At 47.2% G+C, this 25,046-nt stretch overlaps 1 protein-coding gene across 1 annotated transcript in view; it reads right to left on the bottom strand.

Moving 5' to 3' along the window:
• Positions 1-25,046, bottom strand: part of GABBR2 (gamma-aminobutyric acid type B receptor subunit 2) — a 416,683-nt gene that overhangs the window by 198,592 nt on the left and 193,045 nt on the right. The window contains exon 4 of the mRNA XM_015117226.3: positions 4,853-4,954. Coding sequence (XP_014972712.3) covers positions 4,853-4,954 — 102 coding nt within the window. The remainder of the gene's footprint in view (positions 1-4,852; positions 4,955-25,046) is intronic.

Here is a 25,046-nt window from a genome sequence, read left to right as displayed (position 1 = left end):
CCTAGTTAACGCCAGGAGTTAAGCACTCTTTTTAAAAAAAAATCATCTCTTCTTAGGCCTGTGAAGGTAATTTGGATTTTTATATCTCAATTATGCCTATTGCCGTATCTATTTTTGCATTATGTATAAAATTATATGTAATTTTTGCATCTGCATTACACTTTTATAAAATTATTTAGACTTCGTTTTCCTTCCATGGGTTCCCATGATCCCTGCTCAGCCATTTCTATCACGACCTCAGCCGTAAAGTATGCCCTCGCTCTTGGCTGCGTCGCACTTCAGGATTAGCTTCAAGAAGGGGACCTGGCTGGAACATCGTGTGAGCCCCATACAGTGGAGAATGTCTCCCGTTGCTCCACTGTCTCTGGGATGTAATGCTTCAGAGGAGTCGGAGAGTGGCCTGGTTTTTGCATCTCTATGGGAAGTTTGTTTTTTTCCTGGCCTAGATATTTGTAAGATTTTCTCCACTAAGTATGTCAAAATTTTGGCAAAACCTGTCTAAGTATGACTCTCTTTTCACCAGTTCTGCAGAAGCTGGCTAGTTTGCTCATATAGTCTGTACATTTCCATATAAAATTGTTGATTTTGTAGTTCAAAAATTGTAGAATAATGGAAATTCTGTATGGCCCAATCTATAGTTCTAAGTCTGTCTTGAGCCCACTTAAGCTTGTTTCCTATTAAAAACAAAAAAACAAAAAACAAGAAACAAAAAACAAAAAACAAAAATTCTTCTTATTTGAAAACAGAAAAATTGTGGAGACTGTATACAGAGTTCCCATACAACCCCTCATCCAGTTTTCCCTATTATTAATGTTTTATATTAGCATTTTGTGCATTTGTCACAATGAATAAATATTGATGTTATTATTAGCTAAAGCCCATTCTTTAATCAGATTTCCTTAGTCTTTTTCTCAAACATCCTTTTTCTATTCCTGGATCCCATCTAGAATATACCACATTGTATTTAGTTGTCATGCCTCCTTCAGCTCCTTTTGGCTCAGGCTTTCTCTATTTTTGATGAACTAGACAGTTTGGGGGAGTATTGGTCAGGTATTTTGTAGGATGGCCTTCAACTGTAATTTGTCTGATGTTTTTCTCATGGTTAGACTGGGGTTATGGGATCTGGGGAAGAAGACCACAGAGGTAAAGTTATTTCCATCACATTATGTCAAGGGAGCTTTCAACGTGACTTATCACTGCTGACGTTGACCTTGATTGCCTGGCTCAGGGAACGTATGTCAGGTTTCTCAACTGTCAAGTTATTCTTTTTTATCCCCCCTCTTTTCCTACTGTACCCTTTGGAACAAAGTAACTTAAGAAGTGTGTAGTTATGACCTACCTCTTTGGAGTGTGAGGTATCTATGTAAATTATTTTGAATTCTTCTGTGTAGGAGATTTGCCTATGCTCTCCCATTTATTAGTCAATCATTTACGTAAGAGTAAACTGGTGGAGATTTACTTTATACTTTGGGTTATATTCTAATACTACTTTAATTTTTGTGTTCAAATTGTTCCAGCTTTGGCCACTGGGAGCTCTGTCAATCAGCAACTGTACTCCCTTGATACAGCCCCACCAGTATGTGTATTACTCCTTACCTTCTGGTGTTACAAAATACCCCAGAATCATCTTGTCTATTTCCTGCCCCATAGAACCAGCCATTTGTCTAAGGAGCCCTGGTTCCTTTTACTGGAGAATGGTGTTAGGGACCAAAATCTGAATGGTAGGTGTGCTCATTGCTACCATTTCTACTGCTTTGGATTTTGGTTCTGTTTTTGTCCTGGTTTTCCCTTAGGAAAACTCCCTTCTCCAGTATCCACAACTGTTATCCTTTATCTCACTGGATTGATCTCTTTGGCGATTTCCTCTGAATTTTGGGAAAGTATCTCAAGTTTGCCCTCCACCTTATTGATTTCTTATTTTTCTTAGCTTTAATTCTGCTCTCTACTACCTCCAATGCAGATTCCAGTTCTACCATTTGATATCTGGTTTTCTTGCCTGTCCTCTGTACCTCCTTCTCCATCTTAACCCACAAGAACTCAGAAACTTGCTTTTCCTCTGAGGTTTCCAAAAGTAACTACCTTCCCGTCATTCCTGAGTATTATATCCTTGTATCCTCTGGTGCATTTTGTCCAGACTTGGTATTTCATTCACACACACTCAACAAACAGTTGAGCAAATTAGGTTGGGGTTTAGGTGATGGGAAATAGAAGAGTGACCAACACAGATAGAAATTTCTGCTTCCTGGAGCTTACATTCTAATGGGAGGAGACAGACGATAAAGTACCAGGTAAAATGAATAGAAGGCCAGATACTCTTAGAGGTTGAATTGTGTATATTGAAGTCATAACCCCTCGTACCTCAGAATATGACCTGATTTGAGAGCAGGGTCATTGCAGATGTAACTAGTTAGGACAAGGTCATACTGGAATGGGGGAGGCTCTTATCTAACATGACCAGTGTCCTAAAAAGACAATATAAAGAGAAGAGAGGACATGCCATGTGTGGTAGAGATTGGTGTGATGCAGTGGTGAGCCACAAACTGCCAAAGATTACCGGTGACTCCAGCAGCCAAGAGAAAGGCATGGAAGAGTCCTAAGCCTTTGAGAGAGCACGTTCTGTAGTTATAAACCACCTAGTTTGTGGTACTTTGTTGCAGCAGTCCCAGGAAATGAAAATAGGTATCGATCAGTGAAATGGAGGAGAAAATTAGCAGAAAGGGGCAAATGGGAGTTGGAGGAACAGGGATTTCAATTTTTAAATACAGTGTTCAGGGAAAGCCTCTGGGAGAAGGGGGTGACTGGAAGAAGACTGCAAGAGGCACAAGAAGGAGCTGTGCAGGTGTCTGGGTGAGGGGAGCCTTTGCCAACAGATGAGGACTCTGTCATTGGTGCTGCTCTCCTGGCTTATGTGGTGCCAGAATCCTTTCTCAGAAGTACATGCAGGGCAGTGGAGAAAGCTGGGCCATGACATTGCCCAGACATGGGTTTGAATCCCAACCCACCATTTTTCAGTTGGGTGTCTTGGGGTAGTTGCTAACCTTCTTGAGTCTTGAGTCCACATCTGTGAAACAGGAATACAAAAATTCCCTCCATCTGAGGACTTTGGGGAGGATGAAATGAGCAAATAAAGTGAAGGGCTCTGCACAGGGCCTGGCCTGTGGTCAATGCACTGGAAAGGTGGCTATTTCAGCTGTTATTTTCATTATGGTTAATGTCGGTGCTACTTCTGTTGGAGTTGGTTGGTTGATGGGCAGAGAGCCCAGTTTCATCCCCAGTTTCTTGCTGACTTTCAACTAGTATCTCTGCTCTGCACACAAAGGTTCTTTAAACATTAAAGTCTGTAGATGCTGGGCCTCTGGAGCTCAGGGAGCTATTTCAAGTGCCCGGCATGGGGAGATGCCTCTGCGTGTGGCATGAGAACGTCAGCGCAGCTGCAGGCCCCCCCCTCCTCTCCCAACCCTGCCCCAGATGCTTCCTGCAGAGCAGCCACCCCACCCCTGAATCCTCCAGGCCCCACATAGCCTGTGACACTGCAAGGGGGAGACCTGGCTCCAGCCACCTCGGCTGTCAAACAGGCCCTTCCCTGACTACTGTGTCCTCATCTGCAGAGGCTCCCGAGGCTGAAATGTGACCCTTAGGCTCTGTGTCTGCTCTGAAGGAGGTGGTAGACAACTGATATGTTGCTTTCCTTGCTCCCCTTCTCTGGGCTTTGGGCTCCCCATCTGTGAACTGGAGGATTTAGAAGGCAACTGCTGTAAGCTGCTACCTGCTCTGACTGGTGTAACCTGGGACCCACACGAGACAGAAGGGACATATCTGCAGTTGGCATCTGGGGTCTCCATGCCATTGACTTCAAGGGAGTGCCTGAAGGAATGGAGGAGAGGGAAAGAGGAATCTGATAGCTCTGATGACACTGGCATCTGCTTACAAACCTCCAGGAAGTCCCCAGGATAAAAGATCAAACTTCTAAGCTTGGCATTCAAGGCTCCTGGGAACTGACTTCTGTTTCAGCCTCCCTTCTACCCCACTCCAGGTACTTCTGCCTCTGTGGAATTCCTGCTGATCCTAAGCCATGATGAGCATGCCTATCCTACCCTCTGATCTTCCCTCCTACCATGCCGGGCTCCTGTAGGAGGGGATCCCTCTCTTCCTCCACCACCAAATGTTGTCTCTTTATGGAGCCTTGTCTGAGCCCTCTCCCCAGGTGGGATGAGTCACTTCCTCCCTTTGTTGCCAGGCCCCTTTGTTCCTGTTTCCCCTGAGAGGTCTCTCTGTCTTCTTCACCATGCTGGGAGCAATATGAGGACAAGGTCAAGGCCGATGATGTCTATGAGCCCAGGAGAGGGTCTGGTTTATAAAAGCTGTTTGAGAGAGTTTGCAGAATGAATGGACAAATGAAAGTTAGAGACTGACTTACAACTGGGGAAACTTCTAGTTGACCCTGTTTCTAAAGTAAGTATCACCATCCGGATAGGGGTCAGGAGCCTGGGCTTTCAGTTGCAACAACAAGACTTGTTTGCTGTGGGCTTTCTGCAAGACAGTTCCTCTCTCTGTGACTCTTCAAAACAGACATGATAATCATGTGTGCCCTGCGTGCCCCTGACACTGTGTTGAGAGATATAAAACCATCAGGAAAGTGCTCAGTGGCTGTGCACCTGCAGCCAGCACCTCTGGCCAGTGTTGGACAGCAAGGAAGGAAAAGCCAAGGGAAGCCAATTCCTGGGAGCTTCTCCTGTCTGGGATGCCAAGGTGGAAATGAACTTGAGACCCAGACCACACTTGAGGCTCCTTCATAGTCAGGTAATTTGGGCACCCAGGGCATTGAGATCACCCTGTGGCTAGCCACACCTACCTTCAGCTTTTTGACACTGGTACAGGGATCATTGGAGAAGCTCTCGGTGTCTGAAATCTCAATGTCCTCGCCATACAGAACGCCAGTCAGGTCGTTCCGCACCTGTCAGCAAAGAGAAAGCAGAGGGTGGGTGTGCTGGGGACCATAGGAAGGATCAGTTCAGAGGGGTCATCCTGGGGAAGTCAACTGGGCAAAGCGAGTTTCTCTACTCCACCGACAATGCAAAGTGAGTGGTTTTGTTTTACATTATTAACTAGACCAGCCCATGAAAACTTGAGGATTCCCCAGTCCCACCCTGCAACTGACACATGGATACAAGGAGGCCAGACAGGGAAGGGACTTTCTAAGATTGCCCAGGGAGTTCCTGCAAGAGTCAAGATTAGCACCTTTGCTGGTGTTTCTCCACCACATCACACTGTCTCCAAATCAGGCTATTCAATTACGTCTTTGTTAATATGTTGCATTATTTATTTGCAACATTATTTCACTTTTATGGTGAGGAAATAGCTAAGATATTCAAAGACAATACAGAGTAGAGGAAAGAGGAAAGAAGTATGGAACCTGCCTGTGATGTTAAACATAACTATGTGTCTACTGACACACAGAATGAGGAATATCTATGGATGTGAAAAGCAAAGGCCTGCAAACTCCAGTGTTACCAGGACCAGCCAGTGTGTGAACTAGCCTGTGTGGAAGGACATTACAGAATGATAGGGCTGGGCATGGGCTCACACCTGTAATCCCAGCGCTTTGGGAGGCCAAGACGGTGGGATTGCTCGAGCCCAGGAGTTCAAGACTGCAGTGAGCCATGATCATGCCACTGTACTCCAGCCTGGGTGACAGAGCAAGACCTTGTTTCAACAGAGCAAAACAAAACAAAAGACAGCAACAGTTGGTTGCTGAGTTAGAACGTGGGTTGAGGGTTACCAGACCTTCTGATTTTTAGGGGGAAAATCAGAAATTCAGACTTTTAAAATATAAAATCCCCTAATTTTTAAATGTGGATACTATTTTGAATTTAAAAAAAAAAAAAAAACAAAGTAAGGACCGAACCACATAAACTTAAAGTCTGTATCTGGCCTGTGGCCATGGCTGCGCACCCTCTGACACAGAGCGATGGAAACTGGACTTTGTGTTTTGGTAGCAAGAACTAGGTTGGGGTTAGGGGATCCAGCTTCTAGTTCCTGCTGTAGCACTGACTTGCTTGTGACCTCAACCTCTCATGTGATCCTCCCCTTCTCTGGGCCTCAGTTTCTTCCTCTTTAGGAGATGCTTTAAGCACTTCTTGTTCACACCCATTAGCATGGCTATTACCAAAAAGCAAAACCACAAGTGTTGGTGAAGATGTGGAGAAACTAGAACCCTTGTGTATTGCTGGTGGAAATGTAAAATGCTGCCGCTGCCGCTGCTGTGGAAAACAGTATGGCAGCCCCTCAAAAGAGTAAATATAGAATTACCACATGATCCAGCTATTCCACTTCTGGGCACATACCCAAAAACTTGAAAGCAGGGACTTGACAGACAATTTACACCCATGTTCATAAGGGCAAGTGTTCACTGTAACTAAAAGGTAGAAGCAACCCAAACATTCACCGCTCAATGAATGGATAAACGAGCTGTGGTATATACAGACAGTGAAATATTATTCAGCCTTCAAAAGGAATAAAATTCTGACACATGCTACAACATGGATGAACCCTGAAGACATCATGCTATGTGAAATAAGGCAGACACAAAAGGACAAATATTGTATGACCTATTCATACGAGATACTCAGATTAGTCACATTTATAGAGACAGAAAGTAGAATGGTGGTTACCAGCAGCTGAGGGGAGGAGGGGAGGAGGTGTGATGGTTTAATGGGCACAGAGTTTCAGTGTGGAATGATTAAAAAAAAAAAGTTCTGCAGATGCAGTAGTGATAGTTGCACCAACATGTGAATATACTTACTGCTACTGAACTGTACCCTTATAAATGGTTAAAATGACAAATTTTCTGTTATGTATATTGTACCACAATAAAAAAGAACTTCTTATTTCAACACTTGGTGGATCCTTGTAATGTATCCATCAGAGCATTTTGGATAATCTGGCCCTAAATGTCACAGGATGGTTACCATCAAGGAAGGGAGACAAAAGAGACTGTGATGGGAGCTGCCATCTTTTATTTCTTTGAGAGAAACATGAAGTAAATGGAGCCAATGTGAACATGTAATCATTCCGGCTAGCAAGTCCATGGGTGTTTATTTTACTCTGAATGCTTGAAATGCCTTGCGATCAATGTTTTGTAAAAACAAAGACGCTGTCCCAGTCAGGGTGATCCTTGTCCATCCTTCGTTTTTACCTCAACTTGATGGAAGATTGGTGACTAGTCAATGCGGGGGGAAAGTTAACTTTTCCATTGGAGTTTATTTCTGCTGCCTCAAATCCTTTTGGATACAGGTGGGTCCCATGATGAGTTCTGAGCATCACGAGGGTGTCGTGGAACAACAGTCATTATTAAACAGGGAAAACATGCACACGTGGCCCTCCTGGGAGGAGCTCAATGCGTGAGCTCCTGGAAACACACAGTCAAGCCTTGGCTCTCCACTTGCGTGGCACCCACATTCTGAGAAACTACTCAAGCTCTGAAGTCTCAGTTTTCACACCTATAAGATGGGGGCAATACAGCAAGTAGCTCACGGGGCTGACTCAAGGCCCACCAGAAACACTGAAGATGTGGAATGGCTTTGTAAACTCTAAAGTTCTACACACCACTTAGAAGTTGCAGTGATCATTCCCAGGCAAATGGCAAAGCATCAAGGCAGCAGCGGCTTGGGTATCCACATGTGTGTACTAATGTGTGCATGAAAGCTATATATAAACATGGCAGAATAAAACGTTTTATAGGTGATCAGACCTCAAAACAAACGGACAAAACACACCCTAGATGTCACCTCATCCCTCCCCTCATTTCACAGATGAGGAAACTGAAGTGTGATTCCCAGTCCTGGCTGGCTCTTCGGGATTCTGCCCGATGTGGACAGTTTCAGAGGCCCAGTGAACCAGAACAGACCAGAACAGATGGTCAGTGAGGTCCGCCACTCACCGCCCATAATCTCAGCACCAGGAGTCTGTGCTCACCTGAAGTATTTATCCTAATGGACTTTCTGGGGAAAGCAAATGGAGGCAATCAGTAATATTATAAATGACATTTTAAAGTAACAAAAGCATAGAAAAGAAACAATGTAATAGATCTTCCTCACAAGGGAAAAAATTTACATGCTCCTTAAGTGGGTAGAAAGACCCTTTAGTACACTGATGGAAGATTTACTAAGAAAATTTGTAAATACCTGGGTTTCCTTCTGTAACTGCAGTTATCTCTTATTTAAAACAGAGCCAGGCCAGGTGCGGTAGCTCACGCCTGTAATCCCAGCACTTTGGGAGGCCAAGCCGGTTGGATCACCTGAGGTCGGGAGTTCAAAATCAGCCTGGCCAACATGGCGAAACCCCGTCTCTACTAAAAATATAAAAATTGGCCAGGCAGTAGTGGCATGTGCCTGTAATCCCAGCTACTTGGGAGGCTGAGGCAGGAGAATCACTTGAACCTGGGAGGCAGAGGTTGAAGTGAGCCAAGATTGCACCATTGCACTCCAGCCTGGGCAACAGAGCAAGACTCTGTCTCAAAAAACAAAAACAAAAACAAACAAACAAAAACTGGAGCCAATGTCTTGCCATTAATTTCATTTCTGCAAAATGATTTCCTTTTATCTATTAATCTCCTGTATAAAAATAGAAGTATGTTCTTCTCAGAAAGGAAAAACTCTTAATTCCTAATAAAATACAGTCACACACACAACATACTCTCACAAACACACATACACACACACACACACACACACACACAAAGTATGGCAGGGGGTGCCCCTGGGGGTCTAATCTGCATATTGGGCCAAGTGAGGCAGCCACCAGGAGTCTGATTTGCTGAAAGCTCTGGGCATCCTGAGAGGGACGGGGAGAGATGGGTAATGATGGGCAGGGGAGGTTAGAAGGCTGCCCCTCACCTGGAAGGGAGCCCCAGGAGGGCAGGAGACACAGACTGACAGGCAGTGAGGAGAGCTGTGAGCAGGCACCCAGGGCTGCTGGGAGGGAGGTGAGGAAGGACTGGGCTCCCTACAGGCCAGGGCCTCTGGGGTTACCCAAAGGGAAAACTCTCCCCGCTTCTGGTACAGCGGATCCAGGACCTGGCCAAGGAACAAATCCACAAGGAGCTGAAAACATTTGGCATGGAGAGGAACGGATGGGTCAGAGCCCCTGGAATAAATAATCTGCGGTAAGAGGCTTGGAGGCAATAGTTGTTAACTCGACACCTCCTCCTCACCCCCGCGACAAGAACGGGTGTGGCCCATCCATGTGAGTTCGTGCCAGAAAGCATGTCCCTGAAGCAGTGGTTCTCAAACAGTGGCCCCTGCACCAGTAACACCAGCACCATCTGAGAATTTACTAAAAATGCAAACTCTCCAACCCTGCCCAGAACTACTGAATCAGACACTACGGGGTGGGGTCCAGCACCCCATGTTTTAACAAGCTCTCCAGGTAATTCTATGTTTAAAGAAATACCTTCTAAAGGAAGCAGGATACATTTTAAGTAAATGATTGATAATTGTGTGAAAAAAATTTTAATGGCTTGGATGTTTTCCCCTTGGTTAGAAGAGACCAGAATGTATTAACTGAGCAAGGCAACTGACAAAGGGTGATTAAGACTAGGAACCCCACCACCCCCTGCTTTTTTTTTTTTTTTTTTTTTTTAGACAAAGTCTCACTCTTTCACACAGGCTGGAATGTAGCAGCATGATCTGGGCTCACTGCAACCTCCGCCTCTCAGGTTCAAGCGATTCTCCTGCCCCAGCCTCCCGAGTAGCTGAGATTACAGGTACCCGCCACCACGACCAGCTAATTTTTGTATTTTTAGTAGAGACGGGGTTTCGCCATGTTGGCCAGGCTGGTTTCAAACTCCTGACCTCAAGTGATCCACCTGCCTTGGCCTCCCAAAGTGCCGGGATTATAGGCGTGAGCCACTGCACCTGGCCAGGAACTATATTTTAAAAGGTATCACATCTAGAATGAAGGAAGGGACAATCCCTCTGCAATCCATCTCAGACCACACATAGAGCCCTGGGCTCAGTTCTGCTTGCCTTCATCAGGGTAGCGACAAAGTGGTTCACACTCAGAGGAGAGAGGTGTGACTAGGACAGGAACCAAGAGCCCTTTACGGAGACCATGGGCACCGGCTGGAGAGTGTAAAGGTCACAAAGGGTGAAACCAATGACTCCTCAGGCTCCTGTGCAGCTTTGGGAATCAAACAGCCAAATGCAAGACTGTTAATACTTCAACTCAGACTTCAAGTTCTAGGAAGTCCCACATTTTTCATAAAGCTAAGAGCCAGGAGAAATCCGTGGCGTTGAGGGAAAGCCAGCAGTAGGGACAGCCCCACTCATGCTGACCAGGGAGAAAATGCCGCCAGGTCAGATCAGCCATCAGAGCAGCAGAGATGAGTGCGTCTGCCCACAACCTCCCTCCCAGCTGGTTCACGGGGCTGTGGGCGAAGAGAGTGACAGAGACTTGTCACTCCAATAAAGCCATCACAATGGCTTTGCTCCTGCAACTGACTGAACACACAACCTCCGTCCGCACACTAGGCATGGGAGTGCACAGTCTTTATCCATGCCTGCAAGACATAGCGGGAGAAGGGGAGGGGTTGGAGGAGGAAAAGGAGATGAGAGAAAAAGGTGGAAAGCAAATGGAATCGGGAAAAGAGTGTAGGTAAACGAATGACTCAGAAGAATCTTCTCACTCAGCATTTAATTGAGTTCATGTAACCCGTTTAAGCCTAATGTGGGTCCACACTGTCCCATTAGGGAGGCTGGTCCCCACTTCTGAGAAGGCCACAGTGCCACTCCATTGCAAGGCCTCCTCCCTGCTCTGAAACCTGCACCTCTCCATTAAACACAGAACAGCTGCCAGAGGACGTCAGGCACTGCCCTCTCTCTAGAATCACCCAGCCTTGGGTTTATCAAATCACTGCATGACCCGCTGCCTCATGCAGTGATTTGATGGGCCAAATCACTGTGTGGGCCAGTCTGTTCTCTCCACCCACGCTGTCTCCGCTTTAGGGCCCCAGGACTGTATCTGCACGCCCTGCCAGGCTCCCATCCCCTGCAACTCCCTGCTACCCACAGGTAGGGCCAGTGAACTCCTGGCTCCTATGGATCCCCCGCTTGGTACTGGACACTCCTGCCCTCCATGGATGCAAGGTGAGGGGGCCTGAGGTCAGGAGCCCTGGGGTGCAGCCCCCAGTGAGCCTGGCAAGGGACCTTCTCTGACCTCAGGCTCTCAATCTGAGCTCTTGCTTCATTCCTGGGACTGAAATTCTCTCTCATGCTCAGTCACTGCCTGGCTTCTGGGCTTAAGCACCTTCCCAAGCAGCCACTCACCACTTTGGATTTTCCAGAATGGGCTCTGTTTGTCCCTACCAGTCCCACTCCTTCATTCACTCACTTATTCACCCACTCATTCATTTCTGATATTGACATCTCTTCCTTTTCAGGAACCATCTGAGATAGCACCGGGCCTCTAACGATGACCAAAACTGTTCACTCTCCTGGATCTCTGTCTAGTGAGGGCAAGAGGCATTTGTCAGCTGACTGTCCCAGGGAATGTGTAAATGTTCACTGAGACAAGGGCACTCAAGTTCAGGGGCAGGCTTCTGGGAGAGGCTGTAGCAGAGGAGTCAGCCCCAGACCAGGAGGTATGGCAGGGGGAAGGACTCCAGGCCGAGGAGCAGCATGTGTACGTCCTGTGACAGGGGGGAGCTGGTGGAGAAACTAAAAGAATGTCCCAGTGGGCTTAATGCAGAACCTAAAGCAGGGCCTGGGGGAGGCTGTCGGAATGAACTGAGAAAGAGGTAGGTGAGGGCAGCCCGGGCAGGCCTTCCAGTTCACATGAAGGACCAGATCTTGGCCCTAAGCACAGTAACCCATGATGAGGTTTTAAGTGATGGAGTGACATTATTAGAACTATGATTTGAAACAGTTGCTCAGGCTGCTGTGAGACCACTGAGGGGCAGGGACGTGAGGGGAAGAAGAAGGGCAGGGAGGGGCTCCAGCAATGGTCCAGGCGAGGGATTCTGGAGGCTAGATGATACGATATGGGAGGTGGCAAGAAGTGATCGGCTTGGGGGTACATTCAGAATAACTAATAATCTGTATTAGCCATCTGCTGCTGTGCAACAAATTATCCCAAAACTTAGCAGCTTAAACCAATATGCATCCACAGTCCCCCACAGTTTCCATGGTGAGGAATGGGGAGCAACTGAGCTGGGGGTGTCTGGCTCAGGGTCTTTCAGGAGGTTGTGGTCAGGATGCTGGCTGGGGCTGCTGTCACCTAAAGACTTTGGGACTACATGTTGGGATCACCTGGGGAGTTTTAGAAACTGCTAATGCCCTAGCTGCATCCTAAACCAATCAGAACTTCTGGGATAGGACCCAGGCATCTGTGTTTTTACAGCTTTCCAGGAGTTTCCAATGTGTAGCTAAAGTGGCTACTGATTAGGGGTAAGAGCAACAGAATCATTAAGCTCACGGCTCTGTTGCCAGCCTGCCTGAAAACCCCCGAGCCCCCTGTCCCCATCTCCTCCAGACCCAGGGCACCAGGATTGCTCCCCAGCTCTCTCCTGCCCCCTCTAGTGGGTACATCTCATCTTTAATCCCCAGGCCCTTCTACTCCTGGCCCTTAGCACCCCAAGCAGACCCTGACTATGACAGAGGAGAAAATGGAGAGAAGGAAAGGAGGCAGGAGGACATGAGAGAGAAAGCAAGAAAGGGAGAAGAGAGAAGCAGATTATTACAGCAACTTGCTACCGCATTCAGACCACATGTCCCACACAGAGAAGGCTCCCATGGGCAAGTGAAATTCACAGCCAGTGGCTGGGGGCTGCAGAGAGCTCCAGAGATCTCAAGGCACTTGGCTTCTATGGCCAGTAGTTCCCCAGACAACTTCCCTAATGAGGCCACTGCACCAGCAGAGGAACCATCCAGAAAGGTACAGATCCAGGTGAAGACGGGAAGAACCAGGGCTGCACCACATGCACTTTACAACTCTGAAAATTCTAATTAGGTTACGAAATGAACTTGAGAGCAAAGCGAATTCTCAGCTCTCCTATGGAAGCTGAGGTAACCTACTTTGTCATTCAAATGCACTCGCTATATATAGCCACGAATTGTGCCGAAATGTCACTCCTCTTACCTGACTAAAGTGTATAATTATAGATTTACTTCTATTCATTCATGAAATGTGTCTTCACTTGATTAAACAGTTCATTCAAGGAAAATCCATTAAAATATGGAACATGTTAAAATGTGGCTCCTTAGAGGCAGAGGGCACCGTTGTAGCTAAGATGCTAATTAGGATAAACAGGCATTTGAAACACTCAAATCTTTGAATAATTCAGGCCACTTTTACTGGGGCTGGAGCTCCCCAGGAACTGCCATTAATTTAAGCTAATTAAAAAATTAGCCTGGAGAGGCGTAGACCAAAGCCGACTTCAAACACCGGAGAGCCATCATGTAGCAGGGGGGACACCAGGCGCTGGGCACCCCCATGGTGCTGGAGCACCAACAGGTAAGATGGTTCAGGAAATTAGATTTTGGCCTAATGCCAAAAAACCCACAGCTTTCTAATGACGGAGAAGGTGGCTTTGATAGATAGTGAGGTCTTTCAGAGATTTCAGGCATATGCTTAAAAACTTATCCGTGTGGTGTATTTCTGCCTGTCCAAACCTGATGCGCATTCATGAAGAGAGCATTCCTTTTGAAAAATGGAGCCACCTACTTTTTAGATTTCTACAAATAAGTCCACTCTTAATCACCCATAACCAGATTTGAACGTAAGTGAAAAAAAATTTAAAGGGCAAGTATGTAACTGAATATGTATCAGATCTGCTGCACAAGGGGAACAGCTGTACTTGGGGAATGCCTGTGGGTATATATCCAGCTGTATTCAGGTGTGTGTGTATGTGTGTGTGCATGTGTGTGTGTGACCCATGCATGTTCACAGTGCAGAGCCAGTGGGTTGAAAGGTGACCTCCAAAAAAGATAGGTCTAAGTTCTAACCCCGAGAACTTGTGAATGTGACCTTATTTGGAAAAAGGGTCTTTGCAGATGTAACTAACTGAAGGATCTTGGGATGAGATCACCCTGTACAAATCCAATGTTAAGGATTCTTATAAGAGAAAGGTAAAGGGAGACTTGGGACACAGAGACATGAGGGAGAAGTCCACATGAAGACAGAGGCAGAGGGTGGAGGGATGCAGCTGCTGGCAAGGAGCACCTGGAGCCACCAGAAGCTGGGAGATGCAGGCAAGGATTCTCTCCTAGAGACTCCAGGACAAGCCTGCTGACACCTTCATTTAGGACCTCTGGCCTCCAGAACTGTGAGACAATACATTTCTGTTGTTTTAAGCCACCTAGTTTGTGGCAATTTGTTTCAGCAGCCACAGGAAACTAATACACTTGGGGCAGGTTCCCATGGAGAAGCCTGGGCTTCTTGTCCAATCTAGATGCTCACGTCACATGTCAAGGCCTCTGGAATGGAACCCCAGTTTCCCTCTACTTGGTGGCACCATTTGTCTGTCCCAAAGATATATGGTATTTCTTATATCTCCAGAATTACCAAAAGCAGGGAAACAAGTGGAGGACCATAAGCTGTGCATTGTGGAAATGTGGGTGCCCGGGACAGGGGCACTGGCCTCATGGAGCTTCAGTGGAGGGCTCAGGAGTCCGGGTCATTGACTTTGAGTTGACTTGCAAAGAGGTGACCATGAGTACTGGGGCTATAACATTTTCTTCCCTATGGACGTGTCAGCTCCAGGAGGGAAGCATTTGGTTTGTTTTGATCTCAGGATCCTGTGTAGTGCTAAGCCATGGCCGCCCACTCTTAGATGGAGGAGGGTAATATTCTGAGCCCACTAAACCCATCTTGAGCTGGTCTCGCAGGGATGAGGCAACTTCCCAAGGGCTGGGCTGCATGCTGAGGCTGAAGACCCAGCCTGCAGATGCAGGGGTGAGTCCCAGGGGCAGAGCTAGCTGGAACTCTATCAGGGCCCCAATGAAGGAAGAAATCTGGGGACAGCTGTGGTGATCTGGGGGCACCCCTGTGGGGATATATGAGGCTTGAGGGCAGCTGGAGTTCCCTGGGACAGTTCCCTGCCTCCCTCACCATAGCAGAGAGTTCAGGCACCTGTGACCTGAGACCTGCCCAGCTACTCACATCATGCCCTCATGGCAGCTCCTACCTGCTGGGAGTCCAGCTGGCCTACATGGCAATTGGGAGCAGGGATCCCACCTGGCAGAGCTGCAGGCCCCCACGCCCAACCCACAATGCCAGCTCTCAGCACTATCATCGCATTACGAAAGTCCTCCAGAGGGAGGGCAGGGAGGCTGCAGGCTGCTCCTCTCCCCAGCCCACCACTGCTCCTCGGAGGCATGTCTCCCAGAACCGCACACTGTAGGGGAGAAACACACCCTCGGCCCAACTTCAAGAAGGCAACTGGGGCCGCTCCGGCTTGCAAATCAAATCAAATCCCTCTTTCCATCAGCCAGGCTGATGGAAAACTGATTTCTCAGTTTTAGAAATTCCAAAGAATCATCAGTGATGGATAGAGTCATGCCCTTCCCCCAAAGATGTCCATGTCCAAATCCCTAAAATATGTTACCTTATGTGGCAAAGGGGACTTTGCAGATGGGATGAAGTTAAGGATGTCGAGATGGAGCAACCATCTGGGATTATCCATGTGGCCTGACATGATCCCAAGGGTCTTTATAAGGGAAGGAGGGAGGTAGAAAAGTCAGAGTCAGGGAAGAAATTTGTTCGAAGATGCTCTGCTGCTGGCTTTGAAAGTGGAGGAAGTGGCCAGGAACCAAGGCTCACAGGCAGCCTCTAGAAGGTGGGAAAGGCAAGGAAACATTCTCCCCTAAAGCCTCCAGAAGGAACCAGCCAAAATCAAGAACACCTTGATTTTGACCCAATGATTTTGAACTTCTGATCTTCAGTACTATAAGATAATAATTTGTGCTGTTTAAAGACACTAAATTTACGATGATTTGTTGCAGCAGAACAGGAAACTGATACAATAAGCTTTCACCTTGAGATCCCACACATCTCGAAATGCCAACATGCTGTTTGAAGTCTTCCCTTGTTCCTAGGCTAGCACTGACTTCTCCTCTGAACTCCACAGTCCTGGGCTCCAGATCCCTCTTCTCGGTTAAACAGAGAATGTCCTGAGATTCCATACACCTTCCATCTGGGACACCTCCTGCCCCTCCAGATGCCTAGCACAGGGGCTGCCTGAGGAAGAAGGACCAGGTCCAAGCACCTTTCTTGGATAATGCACACAAATTTCCTGTTGGGCATCCCCAACCACCAGTCTTTCCTTTGGCCCTCATTTTCTAGACCTCACCCACTCTAGGAGCAGTCAGTGAAGTCAGGCTACACTGAGCTGTTGGGGAATGAAATTAGCCATCAGACCTTATTGCTTTCCTTGTGACAAACTGCCCATTGCTTTAATTGTTCCAGACTCGAGGGACCAAATCAATGTTTACAAAAACATTGGGTATTAATAAAACAGGGAGGCTATATAGTTAAGGTGATGAATAGAAACTTCTATAGGAAATCGGCAATATGCAAAGTGAGTCTCTGACACCAAACTAGGGACAGATATTAAGAAATCACACCTGAAGCACCAAAGCAAGCCGACTTCAAAACCATTCGCTGGCTCTCTGAGCCCAATCCCTGCTCCTGTCTCTCCAGGAATGGTGGAGGGGATGGCAGGCAGCCACATGGGAAAGTCTAGGCCTGTGAGATATCACTTCGTGCATCCCTGAGGAACTGCCACCAAACCCAGGGGACTGGCGTGGTACCTGGGCCTCAGGGAAAGGGCCAAGACCAGTGGGAGAGGCCACCAGGAAGTAGATTTTAGCTCCCTCAGAGACAGAACTTTCTAACAAGAGAGTGAGCCAAGGAAGGACGGGCCCTTCCCCAGGTGAGAGTGAGCTCCCCGCCATGACCGGTATGCAAGCAAAGGTGGGTTGCTGTAGAAGGGATTCAGGCATCAGATGGAAGGGCAGAAGAGACTACTGGATCCCCAAGGAAGGTCTCAAATTCTCAAACCTGAGAAGTTGCAAACTTGCCCATGGGGAGCTGCCTAGGTGGTACATGTTCTCTCTAGGTGGTACATGATTTTGGCTGGTTCCTTCTGGAGGCTTTAGGGGAGAATGTTTCCTTGCCTTTCCCACCTTCTAGAGGCTGCCTGTGAGCCTTGGTTCCTGGCCACTTCCTCCACTTTCAAAGCCAGCAGCAGAGCATCTTCGAACAAATTTCTTCCCTGACTCTGACTTTTCTACCTCCCTCCTTCCCTTATAAAGACCCTTGGGATCATGTCAGGCCACATGGATAATCCCAGATGGTTGCTCCATCTCGACATCCTTAACTTCATCCCATCTGCAAAGTCCCCTTTGCCACATAAGGTAATAGGACACCCCTGCAGAAATAGGACAGCTTCCGGCCGCTCCGCAAGCTGGATGAGCAGTGGGATCAAATCGTCCACCTTTGCACTTCATGGTGGAGTTTAAAGGACTCCTTCCTGAGACCCTGGGAAATCACTGCACTTTTTATGAGCAACTTTCTTTCCAGTTCTGGATTCCAAAGTGGGTGATTTGTCCTCAACTCGTGTTCCACTCTGACATCCTAAGCTGCTAGCATTTGCAAACCCCACCGCTTGCTTCCACTGGCTCCCTTCTTCTAGGGCTTCAGATCTGGGGTGTGGGATGAGGTGAGGAACTGAAGGGCTGGGACCCCCCTTGGCACAGACAGCAAAAGGCATAGGTGCAAACTGCTCCCAGAGCCCACCTCTCCTCCTTCCCTTCCCTCCACTCCTCCTCTCCCACCCCCATCCCTTACTCCAAGCCCTCAGGGAGGAAGGGGGCCACAGGTGACACACCAGGATTGACTCCGGAGTGAATTTCATCCTCAACAATCTTACAAGGCAGATACCATTCTTGTTTCCATTTCACAAATGAGGGACTTGAAAGATTAAGTCACTTGCCCAAAGCCTTACAAGTAGTAAGTCAGAGGGCCCAGACTGAAACTCACGTCTCTCTGACTTCCAAACATCCAGGAGGGGAGAGAAGAGGAAGAAGAGAGGAAGGGCTTGGGTGGTGGCACTGGCCTGGCCCCTGGGTGGTTCCTGCAGGGAGAGGACCCAGTGAGTGACTTTCTTGCTTGCGCATCCCTCTCTAGACTGGGAGGCCCCGGGGAGTTGAGACTGTGTTGGGGCCTCTCTGTGTGTCCATGTTGGATATAAAGCCTGGCAAAAAGCAAGCGATCGGGACACACAGGAAAGAGAAGCATGGCAGAACTGGACATATCCAGGAAGCAAGGGCATCACAATCAGAATGGTAACAAAAGAAGGAGACAGGAACACCGAGGATGCACTCCACCTTCACTCCTGGCCCCAAGGTCTGCAAAGGGGGCCCTCTGTCCAGCAGACAGAGTGAATGCTGTCACTCTCAGGCCCACTCCTCGTGTCTGAGAGAGAGGCTAAGCTCAGACCATCAGAACTGGGCTGCCACACACCAACTCACCAGCCCTCATTGGACAGCTGGGGAAACTGGGTAGAGACTTGTCCCAAATCACACAACAGTCTAGGTACGGAGCTGGGACTCAAACCCAGTTTCTTGCCTCTAGACCAATATTGCCCAAAGCCATTTATTTAATGGCAGCAACAGAACAGTAAGCCCCCAAGAGAGCCACCAGCTGCAGCCCTTTCAGGACCCTTTCCAAAAAAAGGACCCTTTCCAAAATCCAAGACAGGTGCTGCTCCCAGGCAGTACCTAGCCCCATTCCTGACTCCCGGGGTGGCACCATCTTTGGTGATCCTGGCTTCTAGCTCCAGGGTTCCAGAACCCAGCACAGGGCTTGGCACAGAGCAGTTGCCTGGTAGCACTAAACAGACCTGGAAATCTCCTGACATCAACCACCCTTGGACTCAGAGTTTAGGGCAGCAGCTTTCAAGCCTGCTTGTGCATATGCATCTTCGCAGGAGCTTTGTAGAAATACAGATTCCTGGGCCCCAACAGAGAGATTCAGACACTGGTACAGGAGGGAGGCCAGCAATCTGTGTTTGTACAAAGTGCTGTGAGATCTCGGTTGCACAGCCAGATTTGAGACACACTGTTAGTGCGCTCTAGTCTGAGTGGCCCTTTGGCTTAAACTCCCTTGTTCCTAAGGGCCCTCTAATGGAGATACTATGGTGTACTGCCAGAATCTTCCAATGGACAGAGGAACTCATTCCCCATCTGCCAGGATTTGCCCTTGAATAAAGGAGGCAGCCTCATCCAAGGTCACACACCTTCCCCAGGGCTCCCTGCATCCAGTGACTGGCCCAGCCTTCTGGTCTTCTCTGAAGGGCCATCCTAGCTCCACAGCTCCCCATGGGCAAACTTGGCTGAGGTCTCTCTTGCAACTTCATTGTGTGTCAGCTTCTTCCTCCACCCAGTCCCACCTTTCCCATCCCTTCCTGTGGGTACTGGCTAACAAATCTCCTGTGTGCTGAGCCCCCAAGAGAGCCCCTCTGCTGGCAAAACTGACATTGAACAATCTCACCCTCCACCCACATGTGTCAGCTTGGACCAAACCACTACATTGCCACCAAGTTCTCAGATGACAATATCGCCTGCTGAGAGCCTGAAAAGCAGCTGCTTGCTGTAGAACCCTCATAGTGACTCAAGGACTTTAAGCTTTTCAAAATAATTTCTAAACTTCATTGAAAGTGAGGAAAGGAGTGAAGTGATAAAACTACCCCTATGCCCAGTACAGTAATCCAACTCGTATAATAACTCATAATGTTGGTTATTCTCATTTGCTTTTATCCACATGCTCCAGCCTGCTCTGCCCTGCTTTGCTTATGGAATTATAACTTTCAGATAGGGCAGCACACGAGTGGCCTGGTCCTCTGACTTCCAGCTAGGCTTGGCCAATGGGAGCCCAGCAGGAGTCAGGAGACCAGTGAGAACCCAGTGGGAGTCAGAGGGCCAATGGAAGCCCAGCGGGAGTCAGCAGACCAATGAGAGTCCAGAGGGAGTCAGAGGACCAATGAGAGTCCAGCAGCAATCAGAGGACCAGTGAGAGCCCAGCAGGAGTCAGAGGGCCAATGGGAGCCCAGTGGGAGTCAGGGAGCCTATGGGAGCTCTGTGAAAGAGAGTCAATGGGAGGCCCCAGGAGGAGTCAGAGAGAAGGCGAGAGAGAGTTCAGAGTATTTCTTCCCCTGACTCCTCCCTGGCTTGATTAGAGCCCGTGTGAAGCGGCTGCTCCTTCCACCTCCAGTAGCACTGCCCTTCCCTTGTCCTCCAGAGCACTTGATGCTCCTGACGCTAACCATTGCTAGCCCCTGGACCTGCAGTAGCCCTGGTTGGTTGCACTGACTCTGCCTAAAGTACTTCCCTTAAATCGGACGTCAGCTCTGAAGATGCCATCTGTTTCTTGCCAGGACATTAATTAATACTGTAGATATAAATTTTTCAGGAAGAAATCATCAAAGTATAATTTTTATATCCATATTTTTTCACCTAAGATTATAAGATATACTTTGTAATTCATTTCACCACTGACCATGCATGCGCGAATCCCCTTAGGTTCCGGACCTCAGCCCTCTTGTGTCTAAGTCCTGCTTACCCTTTAAGCCCCATGGTAAACAGCCCTTCCTCCATGAAGTCCTGGATTCTCCAATGAGGGGCACTCACCCCTTCTGAACACCGGCATCCCCTGCTCCTTCCTCCCAGACCCTGCTTTCTCGGCCCTGCTCTGGAGTAACTGGGAAGGTCTGCAGTGATCAACAGCCCAGATAATCCACTGCAGCAGCACAGAGCATGAGGTCCCCTCAGCCCCACAGCCAGTCCTGCAGGTGGCTGGGGGAGGATGCTGGGCTGCTCATGTATGGAGAGGATCTAAACTCTGGACAGCTCCCTCAAGGTCAGGAAAGACAGTTGGCCCTTCCCTTCCCATGGAGCCCATGGAGCCAGCCCCATCCTATAGAGGTGCTGAATGTGTACCCTGGGAGGGAGCTGGTGGGCTAGGTGAGCCGACTGTGTCTTGGGGTGGACACTGCACCAAAGTGCTGAGCAGGCTGAGAGCCTGGGAGCAGGGTCCGAAACTGTGCTAAGCTAAGCAGATTTTATAATGTATCTTCTTACGAGCAGTACTCAGAGACTCCAGGGAACAGGTATTGACTCTGCAGAGTCTGAATGGAATTTTCCAAAGGGGACCAAAATCTGGAGGCACCAAGATTACTGTTCTTGCCATGGCTTGTTAATTTGTCCCTGAGCAACTGCAGGGCCTGAAGGCCCTATCTGAGCCCCTGTCAGATTTTGGCATAATGGCCTGGCTCAGTCAGCACTGGGTGAACAAGGGAATGAATGAGACCACAGGACACCCTATGCATCTGCCTGAGGTGGGTGTCATTTAACACCTGGTGCCCAGCGTTTCAAGGGGGAGGCCTAAGGAGCATCTGTGCTCCAGTTATCAGAGAAGAATAAGGGTTCTTAGGCAGAACTGCCAGAATGCTCCAGAAGGGAAGAGAAAATTAGAGAAGGCTGCACATCCATGATAGACGGGAAACGTCAGAGCAAGAGTGGGGACTCATTTACTGAGTGCCTGCCATATATGGAGCCCTCAAACATATATCACTCCTTGTGGGCATGGGTGTAAACCCAAAATGTACAATTATGACCAGTTTATGGGTAAGTAAAAGGAGATTCAGAACTGTTGAGTCAACTGCCCAAGGTCACACAGCTAGGATGTATGGAACCTGGGATTTAACTTCAAAGTCTATCTCTGTCTACATAGCCTATGCTGGATACTAGTAGCTGGCAACTTTTTGTTTGTTTGTTTTCTTGTTGTTGTTGTTTGTTTTGGTAAAGGGTCAGATAGTAAATATTTTAGACTTTGCAGGACTTACAGGTTATTTCCCAACAACATTGCAAATGCAGCCATACACAATGTGCAAATGAATGCGTGTGGCTATGTTCCCATAAAACTTTATTTATGAAAACAAGGGGCCGGATTTGGTCCATAGGCCACAGTTTGCAAACCCCTGTTCTAGACTCAGGATGAAGAGCCTGTGGTTCTATTTTCCCCTCTAGAAAGGCTGTGGGAGAGAGGCAAAACATAAACTCGAGTCAGGTGACTCCAGACTAGCATACTGGCTATGTCCCCACTGCTGGGCCGCCTTGGGTGAGTAAGAAAACTCTCTGAGCTTTTTTTCTTGTCTGTTAAAAGGGCATAACCACAACTTATCTTTGAGTTGTTGGAAACGTAAGCTAACACATGCTAAGTGTCTACCATGGCTGAAGTTCAATAAATGGCAGTGTTCGTTATCAGATATGACAAAGTCAAGAAGGGGAGGTGGGGAAAACATGCCATGGGGTTGGGGGAAGGAGGGGAAGTGATGGTGGTGCCACTGATACTAAACCCTGAAAGGTATATCTTCTCACAAAGGCTGGCTATTGGCTTTCTGCAGGAGAATGCTACTCTATACCTCACGAAACCCCAAGGGGGATTCATAGGTGCCTGTGATGGGGGGAATCTTTTCACCACCCCCAGAAGGAGCAGATGTGTGGAGCTTGGTGACTCCCCACGGAGGGTAGGGAGGCAGCTGTTCACAGACTTGATATGGCAAATTGTGTGATGTGCTGTCTTCCTGGGGCAGGCAGCCAAGCAGCGATGGAGGAGCCTCTGCAACCCCCTCCCCACAACGCCTGCTGCCCACGTCTGCTGACTCACCCAGGAGGGTCTGGGCATGCCAGAAGAAATCCAAAATGGCTCTCTAGTGAAGCACAAGGCTTTCAAAGGGGATGGAGACTTGGAGACAGGGGAATGGTTTTTTCTGTTTCCACTTAAAGGGCATAACTTTGGCAGAGAAGGGAGGATGTGGGGAAACTCCATCAATATTGCTGAAGGCCAGGATGTGGCTCAGGATGCCAGATGATGAGTCCCTGGCAAGGGACAGAACTCATTGCCCCAAGACTGGCAACACCACGTTTGGCAGGAGAATTCTCCATCTGATCGAGAGGATGCTAAACTGGAACTTGAGAAGGGGAGGAAAAGTGCCCAGGAAAAACTATAAAACCAGATATGAAGAGAGCCAATATATATGAGGAATTTTAAAAGGGGGTCGCGGAACAGGAAATGCTCAGGGATTCTCATATGTCTGTATACCAAAGTACAAAGTATGAGAAACAATGTTAACTATGAAACTTTTGAGAAAGATGGTAAAGCTAAGCACAGATGTCCAACTCCCACCTAAGCTACCTCCTTCTGAAAGTGACAGAAAGGACCAAGGGAATATAAAAATAGGGGGGAATCTGCTTCAGCCTTGGAAAATAGGAAAGAGTGCCATCAATATGCCACCAACTTTGAGGAATTTCTGCTAGGTACAGTGCCAACAGAACCAGATTGAAGGCTGACTCATGGCTGTCCTTCCTGAGAAAGTAGTGTGGTGCTGCAGGGAGGGTGGATGTGCTGACAAGACTGACCTCACAGCCTCTGATGGGTGAATGAGTGCTGGAGGAGAGGCTGGGCCACAGGAAGGTGCAGAGCCTACCTCTCACTAAGGAGTCCACCTGTCACCCTGCAGCCTAGCAGCCTTCAGGAGTGGTTGGGTTATTAGATCTAAGAACAAGCAAAGCCTATTGAAGTCCAGTTTCTGTAGGACAGGCCAAGGCATCTTGCAGACACAGCAGGCAAGTAAACAAAGGCAGAGGCCAGGGGGAACTCTGCACATCTGGAGCAGCTGTTTGACAAACTCACAAAGAAACCATTTAAACAAGAAATGCCCACACCACCAAATGGTTTCCTAATCCCTTTGCTGCTTGCCCCTGGGCTGGTCATATAAAATGTCATAATCCAGTCTTCCAGATAAATATCCAAGGTGAAGAATTTAACAGCATCTAGATAAAACAACGAGGGGACTCAAGAAGAATTCACCCATGCTGTAAGCGAATACCAGGTCATGGAAGGCATAAAATGCATATGGAACCTATGAAAACTTTCTGAACTATAAAGGAAGCAAACAAGGATCGCAAGCAAAGAACGAATATCATCTCTAAAAAGACTTGCTGTAGGAAATGAAAGTAAATTGTAATACCCATTTTGTATTTCATGTAGGTTAAAGAAAATCTGGACTCTAAATCTAAAAAATAAAATAAACAATAAAAGAAACTGAAATAAAAGAAACCAGGCATAGTTAAGATAATAATGACTGGAAATGAATAATGTTATGAGAATTTTAAGAAGCATTAGAAGCAACAAGGAGCAGGATTTAATTGTAAAAAAACTGATGAATATTGTGGAGGACAATCTTGAGATGCTGTCTCACAATGTAAAGGAAAAGGACTAAGATTAAAATGACCAGAGAGAAAACAAAAATATGGAGAATAAACTACAAAGGCTCACTCATGAATTATTGATATTTCTAAAAAAGATACCAGAACAAAAGAATAATAATTAAAGATATAATAAAAGAAAACTTCTGCAATCAGAAGAAAGACTAGATTCCTCAAATAAAAATGTAATCATAATTTAGACAAAACAAAAATCAGCTATGTGCCGTTTTATCTTTATGAGTTTCAAAAATAAAGAAAGAATCCTACAAGCAACCGGTACAGGGGATTAAAAAAACTTTATCTCCAAAGGAAACAAATCAGATTGCATCAGACTTTATTACAACATTGATGTAATGTCTAGAGAGCTTATGATCATGGATATTTATACTTAGATAACTTGTCATTCATAGGCAAAGCTACAGAGAGAAACTGTGATTTATGCAAGGGCATAGATATAAAACTCAAATGACCTTCCTGAAAAACAAAAGATGTACACATGCCACAGAGAGATAAATCAAAAGATGTAACTAATGAAACCGACTCATGTCACAAGAAATTAGTCATGTAAATATGAATTTGAATCTTAAAATCATAGTTATTATAGTACAGTTTCATAAAGTGAAAATCTCAAATAACAACTGAAAAAAGCATATCCACAATGTAAAGAGTAAAATCAAATTAAAACTCAGATTATAACAATACAGAATTATAGGCAGTGAGGGA

Source organism: Macaca mulatta, chromosome 15 (genome assembly GCF_049350105.2).
Source record: "Macaca mulatta isolate MMU2019108-1 chromosome 15, T2T-MMU8v2.0, whole genome shotgun sequence".
NCBI lineage: Eukaryota > Metazoa > Chordata > Mammalia > Primates > Cercopithecidae > Macaca > Macaca mulatta.
The sequence above is the reverse complement of the archived record's forward strand: the minus strand, read 5'-3'. Positions and strand labels throughout refer to the sequence as shown.